General features: G+C 42.4%; 1 protein-coding gene across 6 annotated transcripts in view; it reads left to right on the top strand.

The window, feature by feature from the left end:
• GALK2 (galactokinase 2) overlaps nt 1-16,798 on the top strand; it is a 178,370-nt gene that overhangs the window by 158,593 nt on the left and 2,979 nt on the right. For all 6 annotated transcript variants that reach the window (XR_011970720.1, XM_072625048.1, XM_072625051.1 and 3 more), the window contains one exon: nt 8,671-8,872. Coding sequence is in view for 5 of the 6 variants with exons in the window: in XM_072625048.1 (XP_072481149.1) it covers nt 8,671-8,872 (202 nt within the window). In the remaining variant the exon portion in view is untranslated. The remainder of the gene's footprint in view (nt 1-8,670; nt 8,873-16,798) is intronic.

The following is a 16,798-nucleotide window of genomic DNA, read 5'->3' as shown; positions in this document are numbered from 1 at the left end:
TGGGGCTCACCAGTTTCAGAATCCTGGACCTCTCCCTGTTTCTTGCTGAATCTTACTTCAAACTAATCCTCTTCTCACTCTTTCCAGCATCTGCAAACTTCTCTCCACCTTATTTTCCTCAACCCAATGCCCTCAAACTCTTGGCCCACATTCCTTCTTTTCCACACTTGCCCTGACTCTTACTCCCTTTTTCTTTCTGAATCTTCTCATTTCAAACTCATTCTCCACTTAGTCTTGCCAAGCTCCCAGACTTCTTTCCATCCTGCTTTTCTCAACCAAATGCCCTCTAACTCGAGATTCACATTCCTTCTTTCCCACACAGGCTGGTTTCTAATTTTCATAGGAAAATACCAGCCCTGACTCTCCTTCCTGATGTCATTAAATAGGCCCAGGGAATTGTGGCCTTGGGTGTATAGTCACTTCTCATTCCCTGTTACACGGTTGTTTGATATCCTGCTCTGATGACACTTCATGGCCCAGAGCTGACCTTGGATCTTCCAAGGTTAGACCAGCAGAATATAAATCTTATTAAACTATAAAGGCTTTGAATATGGGTCTGGTGACAGAATCTCTGCCTGCCATCTGAAGACAAGTCTAGCTAAATTAGAGGAGGGTCATCACCAGGTTGATTACTGAGGGAAGAGTTTTCTGGGCATGAGAACCTCCAAATATCTGCTAATGAGGTCTTTAGAGAGATTATCTATATTAAATGAAGTAAATTGACATCCTGGAAGTGTTGACAATCCCTAATAGCCATTTTCTTGCCATTTATTCTTTGCCCTGCCTTTTCCTTATGAGTTTTTGGTACTACAGCTATTTGTGCCTGTCACATTCCATGCAAATGTATCCACCACATATCTGCCAAAGTGCCAACCCCCTCTCCAAACACAACAGTCTTTAGTAGCTTCCTATTGTCTCTGGGATCAAATGTAAACTCCTCTGTTTGGCATTTAAAACTCTTCACTACGTGGACCCTTTCTTCCTCTCCAGCCTCTCTTACACACTTTATATATGCCATTTTGGCCTACTTGCCATTCCTAAAACAGGATAGTTCCCTCACTCATCTCCCTGCCTATGCCCTAGCCTGTCCCTCATACCTCCTCACCTCTGCTTTTTAGGAGGCTTAGCTTCCTTCAGTACTCAGCTCAGATCCCTCCTTCTGCAGAATACCTCTCTGGTCCCCCCAGCTGCCAGAGTTTTTCTCTCTAAGATTACCTTTTTATCTTTGTATACTGGAGAGCTGTGTGGTGCAGTGAACAGAGTGTGGGATCTGGAAAGCCTGAGTTGAGAGCTGGCCTCAGACTCTTACCAGTAAGTTAGGTGACCCTGGGCAAATCACTTAACCTCTGTGCATCGTAGTTTCCTCCTTTAAAATTATCTCCAATAATAGCATCTATTTTCCAGGGTGTTTTTTAGAGATGAGGTAATATTTGAAAAGCACTTTGCAAATTTTAATGATATATAAATGTTATTATTATATCTTGTCTGTATCTGGCTATTTTCATGTTCTCTCCCTCATTATAATGTAATCTCCTTGAGGACAGAATTGTATTTTTACTTAACACAGTGCCTGGTACTAAGTAAGTGCTTAATAAGTGCTTGTTGATTGATTGATTGGATACTAATCAGACACCTTTAGACCTACTGTAATTCTACTGTTTTTGAACGTTCACATTCAGACTATTACCAAGTCCTATTGATTCTACTGTATAATCTCTCACTTTTGTCCCATCTCCACTCCCACTGCTGTAAGCCCTTAATTAGACTTTCATGAGTTCTGACCTAGAGTCACACCCTCTAAATGTTTCCCTTGAATCCAGTGTCTTCTTTCTTCTGGCCCTCAGTTTGATCATCCATAAAACAGGGATAATGAGATCTAGAAAGCCCACCTTGCTGTTTATGAGGTTTGTAAAAGGGCTTTGCAAACCCTAACCCTTCAAGCATTATTTAAATGTCAGCTATCATCAGTACTTTCCCATTGGAGATGCTGTTAAATCAGTTCAGTGGATAAAAGGAGGACAGGTACCTCTTTGAGACCTCCACACACACACATCTTGTCTTAGAGAGAGGTGTCAGGAATGGGCCTGGATATATATCTCTAAAAAGAACAAAAGTCCCTTGTCTGCAAAATCTTCTTTTGACTTTATTAATAATCTATAGCCTAGCCAGCTGGCCTCATGGCCTCTAACACGTGCCATTAAGAAAGGAAACATTTCGATCTATAAAATGAAATCCAATTCACGGACTATGAAAATTCTTCAAGAGATAAAATGAAGCCATTGTTGGTATTTCATTTAAGCAATGGGTTGTTACCGTAGACATGGTGCATTTTATGTCATTTTACTGTTAGGATTTGAGCAAAAGCATACAAAATACCAGTCTCATAAATTTACTTTTACAGAGCATCACATGACTTTGCCAAGAAAGTTCTCTATATCCAAACTGGAAAATCCCTTTGAGATCACCAAGTTAAGTCCCACTCCCTCATTTTATGAATGAAGACATAACTTGCCTGTAGTAGCACAGCTAGTAAGTGGCAGAGTTGGAACTAGAACCCGAATCTCCTAGCTTTTAACCCAATGTATTTTCCACTTTTTGAAAATTTAGCCTATTTCCAGATCAGGGCCTCAGATTTCCTATGGTTAGATCACTAGCAGCTCATTATTGTGTACATGTGTTGGGGTCTAGGGAAGCCGTCTTGTACATAGTCTGATTCTTGAGGTTGGACTGGTTGGGATGGGGTCACATCAGCAAAGAGAGATATGACACGATTGCTCTCCAGGAGTCTGTGAGATTGTAAAGAAGTTAGAGCTGTAAACAAAGTTATCGTGGACCCTGCTTCAGACTTGAGACTTCCTGATGTATGACCTGCCAGAACAACAGACCCCAAAGTGTTGTGAGGTAACAGACAAGTAAAAGTTGCTTCCCAAAGGGTAGTCCCTGGGATCAGCTGTAGCCCTTGGCAAGAGCTTTACATCACAATGGAAAACCGTTGTTTTCAGCTTATTCTGGAGTTAATGCAGTTCAGTGGTGATTTATCAGAGTGGGTAAACCATGGAAATCTCAGCACACCTTCAGATATGCCCTAGGTCTAGGAGCATTCTTATTGGAAATTTTTTGTTATGAAAGAATTGCTTTGCGAGGATAGTATGCTTAAAGGAGTATCATCATAAGCCTGGTGATGTGGAAGCAGCACTGGATAGAGAAAGAGAAGGTGTTTGAGTCCTGGTTTCCCCACTTATGAACTGTGTGACCTTGGGCTAATCATTTTTTTTGCTCTGGGATTGAATGTCTTACCTGTAAAATGAGGAGGCGTGGATTTGGCGATCTGTAAGGTCCCTTCCTGTATCAGATCAGCTGGGATGCTCCGATAAAACCGTGGGGTTTTACCTGTGAGGTGCTATTAATAGCTCTGAGGAAACCACACATTCCATGTCTAGGCTGAATTTTAGGTCTGAACGCTAGTCACCGCTGAGTCTCAAGCATGAGGAATTTTGAATGAAAACCAGAGGGTTGCTCTTCACTGGAAATGCATACGCAGCTGTTATCCTAAGGTTTCCTTGTGTATAGTATTCTAAGTGCAGTGGCCAAAACGGTGTCATGAGGGTACACAGTACCCCCCCCACACACACACACACATATAACCCATAACTCTTAGCTAAGCAATGTGCCACTTTCTTACAGTGTCTTGGGAACCATGTGGCTGTCCTAATCAGAGACTTTGGAATTGATGTCTTCATCTGTAAGGATTTTTAAGGGGGAAAAAATCCCCCAAATAAACCGCTGACTCTGAGGCCCAGCCTTCGAGGAGGGGAGGTAAAGTCATTTGGGAGTAAACGGAAACATATGTAATGTTAAAGTTGCCATTTTATATATTTAGCCTGAAACGGAGCTTAAGTAAAAAAAAAAGGACCAGGAAACAGAAACCGCACACGTACTGTTTTAGTGGTAACTACTTGGGGAAGCCATCTCCTGTCCATTTAGACCACGTTGTGTATGCTGTCCGCAGTAGCATCTATTCTAACCCTAAAGCCACATTATGCCCAATTTATCCTGTCTATGTCTTGTTTGGAGATAGTTGTTTGCACGGTTGTCTGCCCCATGAGAGTCAGCTCCTTGCAGGCAGGGACTACCTTTTGTGTCCCCAATGCATAGCACATAGTGAGTGCTTAATAAATGCCGACTGACTGACTGACTGACTGAGCTGTCACAGTGAGAGACTGACAGAAACAGAGAGATTGATCTGGAAACCCTGGGAGGATTTTGATGTGGTAAAAGAAGAAGGCAGAGGAGAGTGTTTGATGGTGGGTGGTAACGATTGTGTGGAGGTGAGAAAGTGCATCAGTAGGTTGAAGGAAGCAGTAATATTATTGTAGGTGGTACTTAGGGAATGCTTTAACATTTACCAAATATTTTCTCCACGTTATCTCATCCTCACAACAAAACTGTGAGAAATAAGGGCTATTTTGCTGGTGAGGAATCTGAGAGAAACCAAGTGATTTTCCCGGGGTGACGTTGCTGGTAAGTATCTGAGGTAGAACCTGAATCCAAGTGACAACAGCAGTAAGAGCATTTATGTAGCAACTACTGCATACCAGGTATTGTGATAAATGCTTTACAATGATTATCTCCTGTGATCCTCCCAACAGTCCCTGGAGGGAGGAGCTGGGAAACTGAGCCAGTGGCCAAGTGACTGTACCAGAGTCCCAGAGGGAGCAGTAAATGTCTGGGGTCTGATTTGAATTCAGCTCTACCTGACTCTACTGTATCATGCTGCCACTTGGCCGGAGTGGAGGGTTCACCCCAAGGAGGACAGGAGATACAGCTCTAGTGAAGCCGTATTCCAGTTAAGGAATGGTGGGTGTTTCTTATAAGATAGCTAGGCAAGTCATTACCCATCCCCTGCCTTTCAGGGCTGCAGGTAGTTTGCCATCATTGTGAGTCGTTCTTCCTTTGATTTATCTCTTTGCACTTGTGTCATGTCATTTAGAATAATATTTTTCTGCAGGCCTTCCCTGATATATGAACTACCAAAGTAACCTTTGCCAATGACTGCCCCCTTTACTCCTTCCCTCCTCTCCTCCTCTCTCCCCTGCTTCTGTTGCCATGAATACCTTATGAATAAGTGGGACTTTTAGAGAATCCTTTGCCTAAGCCTGTGATACCTGTGACCCAGGCTCCCAGGACACTGCCCTCAGGCCAAACTGTCATCAGTTTTAATGTACATTCTTAGTTAAATAGGCTCCCATGGGCTGGCCTAGCCCACTAGCTTGCCCTCTCTGGTAACTATTTATAGTATGGTTGGTGGGGTGGGCTGGGATGCCTTTAGAATTCCAATAATTGGTTACCTTACAAAGAAACTTTCAGAGTGAAACTCATTTCTAAGCTAGGGACTGGCAGTCCTGGTTTGGGGGCTGGCTTTCCTGTTACCTAGAACTCTTCTGCCTGCAGTGTTCACCTAAGGCCAAGAGTTGTTTTTTTTCCATCCTGACTCATTATTACTTATTTATGTTTTTGGATTAGGCCTGAAAGTCCATGGAAATGTGAACCATTAATGTTATTATATGTAAAGGAGAGTAAACTGCTTAATTAGTCAGACATGTTTCCTGAGGCCTGGGCCCAGGCTCAGCTGCTGCAAGTAGAAACCAACGGAACAGAAGTCCCTGATGTATGTAGTGGAGTGCCAGAGGATGTTAATTGTTGGTGAGACTCAAGAAGATTTAAATGGGCAGGGTCCCTTACGTTAAAAGTAGCAACTTCTCTGTATACTTTGGCTTAAGTGAAAATAACAATGAGGATGAGGATGATGGCTAATGTTCATCTAGCACCTTTAGTACTGCAAAATGCTTTATGGAAATCCTGTCCCTTGATCATCACAACAGCCCTATAAGGCTACATATTTGCAGTGTTCATCAATAAGGAGTCCCAGAGTTATGTATGCAGTTACCATTAACCCAGGGAGACATGTCACAGCTGTGTGCCAGGACAGGCTGCTATAACACAACCTACTTCATCTAACTCCATAGCATCCTATTCTTTGGACTAAAACCCTGTAAGTAGTGAAAGAGCTACTGCCTTGAGTCCCTAGCTTTGACATAGGGAAATAGGACCATTGAAACTGCTTATATGACCATTGCCAGGCATGGGCACCCATGCCTTTGGTCTCTGCTGCTAGGGAAGCCGAAGACAGCTTGAATCTCAGAGTTCATAACTGCAGTAGGCTCAATGTTAGGTTGCATGCACTAAGTCTGGCATCAATATGGTAGACCCCTGGGAAAAGGCTGCCTAACAATGAGCAAACCAGTTCTGGTCAACAACTGGCACAGGTTAAAGCTTCCATGCTGATCAGTATTAGGATCAGGCATAGGAGACAAGTGGGTGGACCCAGTCCTCCCCCATTTCACCCCCCCCCAAAAAAGGAATTAAAGACAATTACTTCTTATAGATATGGAGGATGTCCAAGATAACTTAGCAGAATGTGTTGATTCCACTGCTGATAAATGCTTCCATACTCTGCCCTCACTCATGACCGTATAGTCATTTTGTATATTCTTAACTATGTATGTAATGTTTACATACTTAAATACATGCAAAATGAGATTTTTTAAGATATATTTTAATACAATAGAACCTCAGTTTATGAATTCATTCTGAGATTCTGTTCATCCTGTGATTTGTTCGTATTGCAGTGAATTTTCCCATAGGAAATAATGTAAAGTAGGACAATTGGTACCACATCCCCAAAAATAGTCATATAAAATAATTATTGATAATTTTAAGTAAGTTTTTTGTCCCTAATGTGCCTGAAATACAATAGCAATGACTAGTACACAATATAAACTGAAAATAAAATAAATTAACCTGCACTTTACCTTTGAGAAGAGTCTTGCTTGGCATGAGGGAGATGAGGGAGGAGGAGGAGGAAAGGGAATCTCCTTCTATAAGAACATCCGGGATGTCAACATTAGGAGTGTTCTCTCTTACGCTGCTTTCACTAAAAGTAAGACTGTTGTTGCTGCCTTCACTTATTTTTCATTTTTTAGAATCACTTTCGTGTTTTGACTCACTAATTTTTTTTCTTTACGTTATCTTCTGATTAAGAGTCTATCTAATGACACTTGTTTTTGACTTTTTAAAAAATTAATTTGTTTTCACTTTTCAACAGTCACTTCCATAAATTGTAAATTTTCTCCCCTTCTGCCCCCCGCCCCGTGAGACAGCAAGCCATCTTATATGGGTTCAAAAAAAAAATTGCCCTAGTTGAGCGTCATCCCTTCAAGAGCCATTCAAGTACAGATATGATGTTTGTACTGTGAATTTTGTCCATCGTGCAAGACAAATTGTGCAAAAAACTTTCCTCGTCCAGCAAAGCATGTGTAAACCAGGTTACTTGTAAACCGAGGTTCTACTGTGTGTACATATGACTAGAGGCAGCATGGCATAGTAGGGAGAGACCTAGTCTCAGATTTGGTAAGACTGGCTATGTAACTGGGTAAATCATATAAACTCTCAGTCCTCTAGGCAGCAATCTGAGACCAGAAATTGCAGAGGAAGAGCCAAACTTCCTTGGTAGAAGGAGTTTTCTTACCAAGGAAATTCCCTATATTAGTGAAATAACAGGTTAGTCCCCCTACCAACTTCCTCGCTGGGTACTCCATGTTCCAACCCTGGGCATTCCCTTCCTCCATTCCCCATGCCTAGAATGCCCTCCCTCCTCACCTCTGCCTCCTGGCTTCCCCTCAGTCCCAGCTAAAATCCCACCTTTTACAGGAAGCTTTCCCTCATCCCTCTTAATTCTAGGACCTTCCCTCTTTTGAGTATTTCCATTTTATCCTACAGAAGTATATAGCTCCTCAGTAGCAGAGGCTGTCTTCTCCATTTCTTTGTATCTCCAGTGCTTAGTACATAGAGAGCACTTCATTGTTGTTAACTGACATAATGTAACCTCCATGAGGTCAGAGATGGTTTCACTTTTACCATTTTATTCCCAGTGCCTAGCACAATGCCTGGCATTGTAGGGGAGAGAGGTGGAGGGAATGGTCTGGACTTTTAACTTGATCAGTGTAAGGAACATTGAATGTGAACTCTGTTTCTCCTGTGGTAGTCTTAGAGGCTGGCCTGGGGTCTGGCCAGTATGTCAGAGGAAGGACTTTAGTCCAGGTCCTGCTGACTTGGAGGCTAGCCCTCCGTCCCCCGTACCACACTGCCTCTTGTCTGTCTGGCACATTATTGGCATTTAATAAATGCCTGTTGGTTAATCAATAGTACCTGCTGTGCCTTCTAAGTAAGATCCTAGGATCCCAGATTCAGAGTGAAGAGGTCATCTAGTCCAGCCCCTTATAGAAGGAGCCTCAGAAGCCCAGAGAGATGCATTAACATGTCCAGGGCCAGACTGATAGAAAATGATACTTTGGAATAATTTGGAAAAAGGTTTCTTTTTTGTTTTTCAAAATATATACATTTAGGGTTTTCTACTGAATTGAAGATCAGTTTGTAAGAATGTCGGCTTGGGCTAGGAAAAATCGCCTTGGTAAAACAGACACCAACACAAGGATTGGTAAAGTCATGGGACAGAAATAGCTCCTCTGATGATTGTATTTTTATGGGCCCTTGGGGTGGGATTCTGGGACTATTTCTAACCATGTCTCCCCGCCTTTCTTTTTTAACAAGTACTCCTCTTCAAGTTGTACCAGCGTGCAAAGCATGTGTTCAGCGAGGCAGCCAGGGTGTTGCAGTTTAAGAAGATATGTGAGGAAGCACCTGCTAATGCTATCCAGCTGCTGGGAGACCTAATGAACCAGAGTCATGTGAGCTGTAAGAACTTGTATGAGTGCAGCTGTCCCGAACTGGATCGGCTGGTGGATGTCTGTCGGTAAGTCTGTTGGGGGAGGGGAGGAAAAGATGGGGCATCTTGAGAATAAGTTTAAAATGTATGACTATCTTTCAAAGGCAAGTGATTCCCAGTCTCATGCTTAATGAACGGCTTCCTGGGACATTCTCCAGCTAAGACTGGTTCTCTCTGACAGCTGACAAATGTTTACAGAATGAAAGAGTCCTTCGATGGCGGCCATTATTTCCCCCTGGTCCAGGATCAACTCTTCTTTGAAATCGCTACAATAAATTACTCTTTATTCTCATGTGTTTAGATCTTTCATGAAGGCAGTAGTAACTTTCTTCAAATATTTGCTCAGTTCGCTCTCTGGTGACTTTGAGCTAAATGTATCTTACTCTGCACAACTTCTGGGCTGCCCTCAAACTAATTGGCTTTCTCCTCTGTTTCTGAAGTTCTTTTGTAAAAGTAGTAGAGGATCATGGCATGACTGGAATATTCTGGTCTCTTAGGGATTGAGATTCTGTTTAAAGCTGAGACACTTTGGCCGAGAAGAAATGGAGTGAGCAGTAAGAAAGTAAATTTAGAAAAGGTTTAGTTAAGATACTGAACTTTGTAAAAATCCGAATATTTCATGAATTGCTTTGTGCTTGATGGGCAATGGGGCACTAACATATACAAGTTGGACATGTAAGTAAGAAAGATAGAAATGACCCCGAGAGAATGGAAAGTGAAATCCAGAGAGCTTTCAAATGACTGGGTAGAGGTCATTTCCATTGTGAGAAGAAAATAAAATGCTTCATGTAATTAATAAGGAAAATACAGTTAACCACTTGGCGCCGGTGGTTTGCCTTGTCCATTGCCACAGAGCCGGCATGGAAAGATTAAACTGAATGCATCTGATGCTCATAAACCATATGTGTCACACAACCTGTTGAGAGAATTTGCCCAGTGTTAATGAGCCCTTCTGCTGACGTCAGTGTTTGTTCTTTAATTTCCGAAGAAGCTTCTGGAGTTTGTTTTATTGTAAGGACTATTTTGTGAAACTGCGGAGGGCATAGGAATGGGATGAGACAAGTAATTTCAGTTCTTGTAGAAAAGATGTGAAAGACTTTGCCCATTCCTTCAGTTGGACAGATCAGGTGGCGCAGGGGTGAGGAAAGGTTTATATCTTTTTGTTTCTAATGAAACAGAGTTGAGTAGTTGGTAGTTTTAGAAATGGTCTAAGCAGAGTTGGTTTCCCCACTACAACTGCCGAGGTTCTCTCTTCTGAGAACAGTAGTCACGCTTGCCGTATAACTTCATATATGTTTTGCATTTACTCATATGTGTACGTGTTGTTTCCCCTTACAGAAGATGTGGTCCTTGAGAGCAGGGACTTTTCCATTATTGTCTGTATCTGCAGTGCCTAGCACAGTGCCTGACCTGTAGCCCACTCAGAAGCAATACTTATGGATTGAGTTCTGTCACTCAGAAACAAGAAAAACCAAGATCTTTCCAACCTAGTCTTGAGATTTTTTCCCCTCCATTTCCCTTTAGAAAAATATAAAAATGAAACTTCCCTGAGTTACAAATGAGGTGTATCTACAGACGATATCTACAAATGTACGTTTCTTTTAACTTTTCCTGACCTTTGTAGGATGAATCAATTAGTCATCAGTAGGCGTTTATTAGGCATCTGTTATAATATAACAGCCACTGTTACCAGTATCACACGCTGTTGGTAGTGATTTGGAAGTGAACGAGGCCTTTGCTAGAGAAGGGGGTTTAGAAAATGCCCCCCTGCACTTTTTAAAGCATGGAAGTTGAAAACCATAAAACTAACTGGAGGAAAAGGAGTGATTTTCTTTAGAAAAAAATGAACAGTGTTAAGAAAAAGAGAAATAAAAAATGTTTTTAAAAAAAGGGAGAAAGTTGTTCCTTTCCATTATTTTTTGGTTGGAAAACCGATTACTGCGTACCAAAATGAGTTTTTAACTCTCTCTTCTGGTGAACCTATAAGGACTTACTGTCCAGGGTCTGATAGCTTTGCCTGGACTTGGCCCTCTGGTGCTTTTATTTCTGGGGGAGCTAATGGCCTCATTGCTGTCACCATGGTCATCAGTCAGTGATAGCTCAGCGCCCTGGTATGTATAGCCTGAACACACATCAGATGTTTCTCAGAGAAGAGACATGAGTGTCAGACACACTTGCAGAGTAGAAAAGCAGTGAGGGGTTGAGTGACAAAACACATGTCCTGTAGGGGAATTTGTATCACATGTGAAAGAGGCAGGCTGCAGCAAACACTTTTTAAAAAAAACTCAGGGCACTTAGCATATCATTTAATATATAATTGGGAGGAGATTGTGAGGAAGATGAAAGGATTGTGAAGAAATGAAAAAGAAAGATTCATTTAACAGGAACTATTTATGGTGTCCCTACTATGTGCAAGGTACTGTGGTAGGCATTAGGGACAGAAAGACAGGTAGAGAAGGAGAAGGCAGATTGGTCACAGTAAGAACTGACATGCGGGGAATTAAGCTTTATAATTTACAAATCACTTTCCTTCATAATCTTGTTTGAGAGGAAGGGCAAGTATTATTGTGAGGAAACTGCAAATCAAAGAGGTTAAGTCATGTGTTCATATTTACACATACGGCAGGGAACCTGGCAGCTCCGAAGTCCAGTCTTTCCAGCCACAAGTCCAATACTCTAAAGTAAGAAAAGGCTCCTCAAGGCATTATTCTCTCACTATTCTGCACCAGCCTCCTCCCTGGTCATTGTCTGAGACAAAGGCTCTTAGCCTTTTCTGTATCGAGGACTCTGGTGAAGTCTGATGAAGGTGAGGCCTTCTGCTGAAACCTGCGGACCCCTATAAGAGCAAACGCCCCAACATACATAGGAGGGCCTGCTATCACAGGTTCTTAGATCTGCATTTCTAAAAGGAAAGGCAACTTTTGAGGGGTCAGCAGTCACTTTAATCAAATACATATCATCATTCACTTTTTTCAGGGGAGAAGTCAACGCCCTGCACTTCAGAGAAAATACAGAGAAATGATCACTGGCAGGCTTCCAGCGGCCTGACCACAAGCAGCATATCCATGACAGATGGACAGCTCCATCTGTCCGACCATTCCATTCGAACACAGTTACCTGAGAGAGAAGCAGCAACATCTGAGTTTTCAAAGCCAGGGGGCTCCTTAGCAGCTGCCCAGAGTCTTGACAGCCCAAACAAACATTTCTGATGAGTAAGCCCCAAAATAAAATCTCACCTCAGAGTATTTATACATTTTTCAGAGCCAGAGGGCATCACAGCCCTTGAGAACCAGTGCCTCCTTAGCAAAAGGTGTAGGCTTTCCTACAAATCTCCTCTAATCAAACTCCCCTTAATGGGCAGGCCCATTAATGAGTGGGGAAGATCCTTAATCTCATTAGCCTTACAACCCCTTCTGAAAAAAAAAAATCTTTTTATATGTGTGAATACATAAAATAACATAGAATTACAAAGGAAACCAATTATATTGAAATACACATAAGATTTTTTTTAAAAGTTCTTCGACTCAAGGTTAAGAGCCCCTGGTCTCATGGAAAAAACATTGGGTCTTATGTCAGAAGACCTGGGTTCCCATCCTGCCTCTTCCACTAGATCACCTTCATGAGCTTAACATCTCTGTTCCTTAGTTTTCATCTGTAAAAGAAGGGGGCTGGACCAGATGATCTCTTAGGTCTCTCTCAACTCTACAAACCTATGGTCCCCTAACCAGTCTGCCCTGAAGGCCCTAGCCCAGACTGTGCCCCACTAGCCTGCCGCAGACATTGGAAATTCATAGTCTACCTTTGGCACATGTTGTACAAACATGTTCCTTTCTTTGCTGTTCATTTTGAATGCTGCCATCCTCCTTGCAGCAATGGATAGTGGGAAGGATTTCTAGATCCCTCTGGAAATGCAGCACCCCCACAGGTGGTGGCCCTGCCATCTTTGTTAACTAGCCTCAGCTTCCTTCAGTCTCCAGGCTGAAACTTGGGTCTTAAAATCAGAAGTGGAAACGATCCCAGTTGTGTGGCTTAAGTTCGTTCTCTTTGGTGGCGCTCTTGTTGGAAAGACTGAGTTACCCCAGGACTGAGATGAGACCACAGTACAGGAACAAGGCCTAAAGAAGCAGAATCGTTTTGGAGTTGCATAGGATTGACTAATTCCTGGGTAGACCAAATGGAGAAGAGATCTCCCACAAATGCAAAACCTAAGCAGACCTGTTTTATGACCCTAGTAGAAAGAAAATAAAAATTAGAGAAGGGCAAGTATTTTCCATATTTTTTCGGATAGCCTTTTACCACCTTGAAGAGAAGCTTATTTAACAATGAATTCAAAGGTCCACAGAGAGATGAAAAATTCACAATGGAGTTTGACTTTTTATTGGAAAATTTTAATTATGTACCACAAAGTTGACTTAATGAAGGAAAAAATATGCCTGAATTATAACTGATTTTTTAAAAAATAAACAAAAGGCATGTAAGATTTTATAAGAATTGTTAAATGTTAAAGCAGAATTGATTGACAAAACAAAATGAATTTGAAGCTAAGACAGTTACATCCTCACCACTACTTAATGGTTACTTCAATCCCTTCTTGAAAAGAATTGTTTTGGTTTTACTTGAGAAATACGTTCACATATTTAATATCCGTTTTGACACTTGTTGAAATTAGAGATTTACTACCATATGGTTTCCTAAGTTATTGAGGAAGTTGAATGACAAATTTTTTATGGAACCCATTTCAAATACTGGTCCAGCAAAGGTTATGAGTTAAGTGGCTTTGTAGCCTAGAAAAACTGGTACAGAGCAGTTTTGTAGCCTTCTTTTGCCTCCATGAATCATCTCAGCCCTCCGTTTTTGAACTGAGAAGGGCAATTTGTATTGTCTCAGGTACTTGATTTCATTTGGAGCTGAAAGTTAGTTTTCTTCTGCCCAGAAGAAGACAGATTTTCTTGGTCATGTTTTGGGGGCACGGACACTGTTTGCCCCTCTTTGATCCGGCTTCTCTCAGTTTTCAAATGAGGAGAACTTGCTTTATGCTTTTGGAGATATAATGGTTGACCATCGTTTTACCTTTTGTATTCTATACAGTCAGACAAATTAATGAATACACTTCTTAAACCATGGTTGTAGGAGCATATATTTAGAGGGGAATTAGTTCAGCTTTCTCATTTTACAGGTGAAGAAAGGGAGGTCCAGGGCAGTAAGTGACTGGCCCTACCATCACACAGGTTAGCAGAGAGATCCACGATTCAAACCCAGACTCCCAGTCTTGGTAGAGTGGAAAGAGATATGGGGCTCGAGTCCCAGGACCAGAGTTCAGGACCAGGCACTGCTCTTTCTGCCAGAGGGACCTCGCTTAGCTTGCTAGATCTCTTTGAGTATCGGTTTCTTTATCTATCAGATGGTTAGGGGATTGTATTAGATGTCCTTCCATTCTATGATCTGGAGTCTCCAAATCCAACATTCTTTGCGTTCCACCACACAGCAAACGGTGTTCATAACTTTGAAAACTAGGAGCTTTCCATGGGGTTGTTTGTACTGGCTGCCCAACAACTAATCATTAGCAGTGCCTTATAATGGTGGTAGGAGGAGGGTACCATTCATTGTAGCCTCACTTCCCCCAGACTTGGATTTAATGGAATCTTCATGGTGCTTTTTCAGAAACAGGCTATTGTGGTCTCCTTTGCCAGCTCCTTCTACATTACTTCCCATTGAGCCAGCACAGACATCCCAGTAGCTTTTGAGGGGAGGTTTATGGTTTGGATTTTCATAATTCTTACCTTGCCTTCCTGATTTGCAGTAGCCCAGTGAATATATTTAACATCTTATAGTTCCAAGAGGGGGGGAAAATAAACCTTCCAGTAATCTTAAGACGTGATTTGCTCATTGGTCTTAAAATAAATCTTGTTTCCCTGTTTGGTGGTCTCTCTCAATACTCTGACTTACTAAGCCAGAGTGGATACTCAAGATAGGGGATTTGAATGTATTTTGTTGGGCGTTTGTGTGCACATGCTCATGCACATGGGCCCTAACTCCTCAGCTGCTGGGGCAGCCTCTTGATTTGTGAACGCAAATGCCAGCAGTTGAAGTGTGCTCGTCATATTTATAGGCACACTTACCATGCTTGCTTTTGGAAATTTGATCCCTGATGGCTTGGGGTCATGCGGTCTTGCCTTCCATTTAGCCCATTTTAAGTCTTTTGCAGGGCAGTCATGGATCAGTTATAAGGGGCTTGGGAAAGCAGTCAGGAGTTTGTGTTTACCTGAAATAGCTTCAACCTTCTGTTTAAAAAACTGGCACATGCATCACAAGAGAACAGACCTCCTAATCAATCTCTTTGGTTTCTAGTTTCAGCCAGGTTCAACATAACATGAAAACACTGTTTTTGGTGAGAGTTGTAGCTTCAATCATTGAGATATAACTCAAATAAGAAAGAGAAAATATACCATTAAAAATAAGGGTGTGTGGGTGGGGTGGAGGAAAGGCAAGGCAATTGGGGTTAAGTGACTTGCCCAAGGTCATGCAGCTAGTAAGTGCCAGTTGTCTGAGGCCGTTTTTGAACTCAGACCCTCCTAACTCCAGGGCTAGAGCTCTATTCACTGCACCATCTAACTGTTCTCCCCTCCCTTTTTTAACCTTCGGTGCTTTTTTATAGGGCAGTCCCCCGTCACTGTCAGACTCCAAGAGCAGGAGTGGGCCTAAAACCAACCTGCTTCTTCCTACCTGCCCCCAGAACTGAGTCCCATCAAGCTTGGAGGGGACAGAAGAGAGGTGCCTGAGCTTGATTTTTCCTTCTCTTATGGGTGGTGCCTGGTCACTGCCAACTAGTTTAACTGTAACCATACCCATCACATCCCTGCCCTGTGATCCACCCTTCAAGGAGGGTTGGTAATGTAAATGGGGCTTCTCCTGTCTCCTTGCCAGGGTCAGGATGTGCCATCTCCCTGGTGCTGGATGAGATATCTCCTGCTTCTCTTCCTTTCATCTTATGTGAGGGGATTCCCCCAGTTTCTCCCCATGTGGGAGGTTGTAGATTTGGTTCTGGAGAGCTCACAGTACTAGGGCAAAACATTTAAATGGAAGACTGGGGTCTAAATTCAGGTAGATGCGAGCCAACCTTTCAGGGTCTTTCTGGGGCTATCGATTTAATTTTTCCTGCATCATCCTCCACAGTGAGCTAGGCCTGGACATGAGGATGCATACCATCAGTGTGATGGGAGCTGCAGATTGGCCCTCTTGGATCATCTGTGGTTTTTAAGGTGTCTGCTTTAAACAAAGGGCAACTGTAGGCCCCAGAATGAGAGGAGCAGAGTGGAGCAGCTCCTGAAGGAGGAGATGAGTGTTTTCAGCACAGAAAGAAAGCTGGCCTTCATCTCTTTGTGAAATTTTGTCTTCTCTCTTGTGCGTCTCTTTTTTTGAAGAATAAAATTTCAGTGACTACAATGGATGATGGAAAGAAGTAAATTAAGGAGATCACTGGAGAGGGTGGGTGAGTTGGAGGTGCAGATAACTGCCACTGTGCAATAATCCCAGTTTTATAATGTGGGGAGGAAATGGCCCTTTGGTATTTTGCAAGAAGTATAAAGTAACTTATTTAAAAGCAGAGGAAGTGGGGGGGAACCATGTTGGTGGTGGAGCTTTTAATCTGCTACTAATTAGGAGAAAAATTTATTAGTGAGGATAGCAAATCTGAGTTGGGTTTTGCTGTCAGGGCAAGTTGGCCCATTAGGGGAGAAATAAAGCTCATATGCTTTGTATTGGGGCCTGTCACTTCAGCTTAGGTCCCAGGTCTGAAACAGCATCTAGCTGATGGTAACTGGAACCAGCCTATGACTACTGGCTCTCGTAGAGACAATTGCCATCCAAGTTAGTGGCATTTTGTTTGGTGGTACCCAGTGCCTATGCAATGTCTGGCCAACTCCAGGAGGCCGCAGGGAGTAAAGGTATGAAAGC

Source organism: Notamacropus eugenii, chromosome 7 (genome assembly GCF_028372415.1).
Source record: "Notamacropus eugenii isolate mMacEug1 chromosome 7, mMacEug1.pri_v2, whole genome shotgun sequence".
NCBI classification, from domain to species: Eukaryota; Metazoa; Chordata; class Mammalia; order Diprotodontia; family Macropodidae; genus Notamacropus; species Notamacropus eugenii.
Note: the sequence above shows the minus strand (reverse complement) of the source record. Positions and strands in the feature narration are given on the sequence as shown.